Source organism: Sapajus apella, unplaced genomic scaffold, assembly GCF_009761245.1.
Source record: "Sapajus apella isolate SASKATOON/1434 unplaced genomic scaffold, GSC_monkey_1.0 scaffold8, whole genome shotgun sequence".
NCBI classification, from domain to species: domain Eukaryota; kingdom Metazoa; phylum Chordata; class Mammalia; order Primates; family Cebidae; genus Sapajus; species Sapajus apella.
In genome coordinates, this window is record NW_022436948.1 from 12,775,126 (window position 1) to 12,780,449 (window position 5,324).

A 5,324-nucleotide genomic window follows, 5' to 3' on the forward strand; every position below is an offset into this window, starting at 1 on the left:
CAGCAGAGTCTAGGAAGCCTGAGAAATCCTCTTTTGGAATGAGTTGGTGCATAGAGCACCTTCTGCCATGCCATCTCCTGACTTCTCCTTAAGGAAATAGACATAGCCTGGTAGCCTGGCAATGCCATCCCTCCAGCCTCTGCCACCTCCTTCCCCCACCTCCAAAGTGAGTACTCATTTTCTCTAAACATATATTTGCCTCAGATAAGCCAACATGGATAAAACTGAGTAAATCATCTCTGGGTTTGCTTTCATTATTTTCCTCAAGTTAAAGGGGACACTAGTTCTCTACTACTCCCCTACATTAAACAGTTGTTGGATTTCATTAATAATGATGCAGTGTTTTAATATTGCATGTGAGCAGGTCTGCCTTCCAAATTCTTCTTAAGGGCACCAAACAGACAAAAAAGCTTTCTTCACCTCTTAGGAGAATTGAGTGGCATTCAATGTCATCATTGCAGGAGACAATTCCAACCCGATTTAAATGGTAGGGGGTAGGGGACTGCAGCAGGAGGAAGCTCATACCTGTGTGGTATTAAGCCTCCGTCCACGGATACAGAAAATGTGCATTTCTCGGAAAGAGGTTGAGCTATAATTTTATGGTAAAGGTATTGCTTAACCCATTTTCCAGGGGGTGAAGTTGTAGTTGAAAGAGACTTTTCAAGCTTTAGTGCCTAAAGCTTGGCAAAGAATGAATTCCTGGAATTGCCTCTCTCCCTTCACTATCCCATTCTCCATCTCACCTACCCACCCACCTACAAACCTCACATTTCCCAGGGATGCCTGAACTTGAACTACAGTTGCCTGTTCGTTGGATTATTTTACAAATCAGGAAGTCACGTTTAAGTTTTGTTTTTAAACAAGCTCAAATGTTGGTTATGCTACTTGTGGGGAAAGGGAGAGGAAAGGTGAATCTCGAGCTCTAAGTTGCCTTTCCCACGTGGAATCCCGGTCATTCACCTACCTACCTTCACCCCGAGGTTCTAAATCCACTAGGGTACAAGGACTTTTTTATTACCAAACAAATCAGACGAAAAATGTAAAACATCAGGCTTTAAATGTTTTATTTTGTTGATTCTGTACAGCGCCAGGAAACAAGGTTAGAAGTAAAATAAAGTGCCAGTTAAATTCAGCCACTACCAACAACCAAAACCTTAAACATAGAAAATCAAAGCAAACTGTGGAAAGGTCATAGCATAACTTTGGGTAAAGGAATTTGTTAACGTCTGTAACAAATCGAAACCGACCACGTATGTAGCTCTTCAACTGCAAGACGGCCAGAAGGAAGGCCTGCGGGGTGCGCTGGTCAAGGGCCCGGCCCGCTAAGGAACCGCGGAAAGCGCCTTCCCGCGGTCGCCACCGCAGCTGGGATCAGCCGCGCCGCGGGCGGTTGGGGGTTCCCGGTCCTCCTGCGCGTCTTTTAATGAGAACGTTAATTAGCGGTCTTGACAGGACAGCGACTGTGAAACGCCTGGTTACCTATTTTAGTAATTCAGGAACACTGCGTGCAAGGCGGTTTGGTTTTCGTTTTTAAGCAAGCTCAAATGTTGGTTACGCTACTTTTGGGGAGAGGGAGACGAAAGGTGAGTTCTAAGTTGCCTTTCCAAGAAGCCCCCAGGATTTAAGAGGGAATGCTCTCCGCTACAAAATACCTGTTGCGCGAGTCTCAGATACAGCTCTCCAAACAGCTGGTTTACAAAGGCGGACCCAGGTCCCAACCCAGGGCACCCTGCGTTGTCCTCGCCCCCACCCGCCGCCGAGGGTTTGTCCGTCTGCCACGTCCCAGACCGTCTGCGTCGCCTAACTGGTCTTTCTCTGCCTCTTGAGGTGCGGCGGTCTCTTTTGATAGGACCTGGCCGGTGAGAACTAGGGCGCCCGTGGCCTCGGGCTGGGGAGAAGGAAAAGAACCACCCCTCCGCCCCCGCCGCTGCTAGAGCGCAGCCCTTCCGCCTGGGAGCCAGGGTGCTCCGCTCTGGGAGGTCGCGCTCAGGGGTGGCCTCTCGCCGCACCCGGGCCGCTCCAACCACGGCACGGTGCCCTAAATTCTACATCGGCCCCGCGAAGCGCGAAACTCCAGGCACTCGGAGAGAGCTGTGCTGGGTGAGAGTGAGCGCTTTCTGCCCAAAGCCGCTGGAACCGACCCAGAACCCCAAACAGCCCAGACCCGCCAACGAACATCCGCTCCGGTCGCTTTAGCTTCCCAGGGGTGGGGGCGGGGAAGTGGGTGCCTGACAGTCCCTTCCTCTGGACTAGAAGGTTCGAAATGCTCTCCTTGCTCGGCCTCGCTCTCCCCGACGCAGGGCGCAGGGGCGCGGAGAAGCTGAGCGGCGGGAGGCCGGGCCGAGGTCGCGCCCCAGGCCCGGGCAGGCCCTCACTTGGAGAACTGCGCCTGCACGGCGGCCAAGCCCAGGCTGGCCGGAACCAGGTGCGGAAACTTGCAGACGGCGCAGGTGCAGAGGCCGGGGCCGCCTGCGCCGCCGCCGGGGAGCGCGAACTGGCCGCACGGCGGCTCGTCCAGCGCCAGCGACAGGTACTTGGCGGGGCGCAGCGCGTCGGGGGGTCCTACAGCGCCGGGCGCCAGCAGCACGGAGCCGGGTGCGGCGGCGAGCAGGGGCAGCCCGGCCAGCAGCAGGCGCGGCGCGGCGGGCCCGGCGCCCTCGCCCAGGGCTCGGCGCAGCTCCTGCAGCGAGCTGCCCAGCAGCAGGATGTAGTTGCGGGCGAGCAGCAGCGTGGCGATCTTGGAGAGCTTGCGGCCGGGCGCGCCCTGGCAGTGTGCCGCGGAGTAGGGCAAGATGACCTCGCGCAGCGCGTCCATGGCCAGGTTCAGGTCCTGCATGCGCTTCCGCTCGCGGCTGTTGATCTTGCGCCGCAGCTGCTGCTGCTGTTCCTCCTTGGCGTCCGGCCGGGAGCTGCCGCCCGCGTGCGCGCCGGACCCGGGCCCGGTGCCTGAAGGCTCGGCCGGCGCCTCCGGCTTCTCGCGCGCAGCCTTGGGGAGGAGGGGGGCCGTCGTGGAGGAGGAGGAAGAGGAGGAGGAGGAGGACGAGGGTGGCTGCCTGTAGCCCACCAGCTCGTAGAGGGAGGCCCCGAGCTGCACGTCTCCGGGCCGCTGTGGCCGCAGCATGGTCCCGGGGGCCGCGTTCACGCGCGCCTGGGAAACCGCATAGTACATCTGGGAGGCGGTGGGGGCGGCCGAGGACGCCCTTCAGGAACGCCCCGGGGTGGGCAGGTCTGCAAGCCGCCCCTCCCCGCGGACCTGCGCGCGGGGAGCCGATGGTGGGGCCCTGGCCCGCGCCGGACCCCTTTAAACCCAGCTTGGGAACTTGCGGGGCCGCGGGCGATGGGGCGCAGCCAATGGAGGCGTGAGGCCGGGCGCAGCCGCGTGTTCATTGGCTGCTGGCGCCGGGGCCGCGCGGAGGTGCAGCTGGCACCACTCTAGGAGGTTATTGTGAGCGCCTGTGCCAGCGGCGCGGGACAGGGCCCGGAGGCGGGCGGAGTAAGGGCGCGTTTTCCAGCAGCGTGGCTGTTCCAGGAGGACTGGTCGCACTGGCCAGGCTGCAACTCACGTGCCTTCCTCCAGCAACTGTCTACTTAAAAACAACCTTCCCCATACTTTTTTTTTTTTAAACTGTGATCTAATATTCTTAACATAAAATTTACCATCTTATTTTTAGACTACTGTTCAGTAATGTTATATACGTTTGTGTGCACATTATATTGATTTAAATTAAGTTCACATTATTGTGCAACCAATCTCCAGAACCCTTTTCAACTTGCAGCCCTGAAACTCCACCCAGGAAACAACTCCCCACTTCCCCTCCCTCAGCTCCTGGAATTCACCCTTCTGTTCTGTCTCCAGGAATTTGTTCTACTCTAGGTCCCTCATGTAAGTAGAATCATACAGCACTTGTCTTTTAGTGACTGACTTCTTTCATTTAGCCTATTGTCTTCAAGGTTTATTCATGTTGTAGCATGTATCAGAAATTTCTTCCTTGTCAAGACTGAATAATATTCCAGTATATGGATATACCACATTTTGTTTATCCATTCATTTGTGGATGACCATTTGGCGTGCTTTTGGCTGTTGTGAATTATGCTGCTTTTCTTTCCTTAAAATATATGATTTCCTGCAGGTTCAGATCACTACATTTCTGGACTAAATGACAAGTAGCATTAAGATGGTTCCTTCCTGCCACTCCCAACATCCTTCCCCATCCCTCTGATTGAAAGGTCTTTAGGGACAAAGGAGCCTTTGGGTTGGGTTTGTCTCCTCCCCAAAGGGGGTGATCTATCAGCAACTTGACTCTTGCTTAAGCAAAAGTCAGTCAGAAATTGGCCTCTTATTAGAAACAAAACAAAACACCTACATAGTCCTATTGATTGAGGGTGGGAATGAATCATTTTCTTTGGAAATAAAATAGCATTACTTGGTGGCTATGGACATTTTCTGTCCCCAGCACCAATGCCTACTACTACAACTTGTCAATGTACTGGGGAAGAGGGCCTTCTGGCATCTAAACCTCTACCATCCAATATGCCTATTTATGCAAATGAATGAAAATAAAATTAAGTTAAAATTGAATTCTCCAGTTGCACTAACATTACTTCAAGTTCGTAGTCCTCACAGGTGCTAGTGGCTGTCCACTGAACAGCACAGATACAGAACATGTCCGTCATCACAGAAAATCCTACAGGACAGTGCTGAGCTACAGTGTGACAGAAGGAAAATGAGCCTCCTTCACCCTGGGGCTCTTTGGTGTGAAAAGAGAGATGCAATTGAAGGGCCTGTCCATTTCTACCAGCGGAGCTGATCTCTGCTCTAGGAGCCCGTGGCTGTGCTTGCTGGTTTCAGGGCTGCTTTGTTCTGGTTTTCTTCCACCAATATTTGCCACATGCGTTCACTCTGATCTCTGTTTCTGACCCCTAGCTCTGCCTGTAGCATCCTGCCGAGGCCTCAGGTTCAGCTCTAACTTTGCTTTCTTCTGGAAGCCTTGGTGGTTTCTCCTCTTCCTCCTCTCTTGACTCTTGGCAAACAATTGATAACATTTCTTCATAGCCTAGACTGTGTTCTGTGGATGCCATCTCTGCATTCGACTCTGATTGTTTTAGGCTAGGGACCACCCCTTCATTTCTGTATCCTCCCAAAGCCTAGCACAGCGCTTGACGCCTACTGTATGTCCTGGACATCTCTAAGGATGGCCTGAAATCTCCGTTAGCTCAGAGGCTCATCCTTAAATGCACAAACTCCTGACAATGCTCTAACCCAAGCATTTTCCTGACGGTTTTATAGAGAGGGAAGGAACCCAGCAGGATCCCCTACCTCTCAG

General features: G+C 53.7%; 1 protein-coding gene across 1 annotated transcript; it reads right to left on the bottom strand.

Moving 5' to 3' along the window:
- Positions 1–1,040: 1,040 nt before the first annotated feature.
- OLIG1 (oligodendrocyte transcription factor 1) lies at positions 1,041–3,643 on the bottom strand. Its single transcript, XM_032276992.1, has one exon. It carries the CDS (start codon positions 3,167–3,169, stop codon positions 2,372–2,374), a length of 798 nt encoding a protein of 265 aa, XP_032132883.1. The 5' UTR covers positions 3,170–3,643; the 3' UTR covers positions 1,041–2,371.
- Between the last annotated feature and the right edge of the window lie 1,681 nt (positions 3,644–5,324).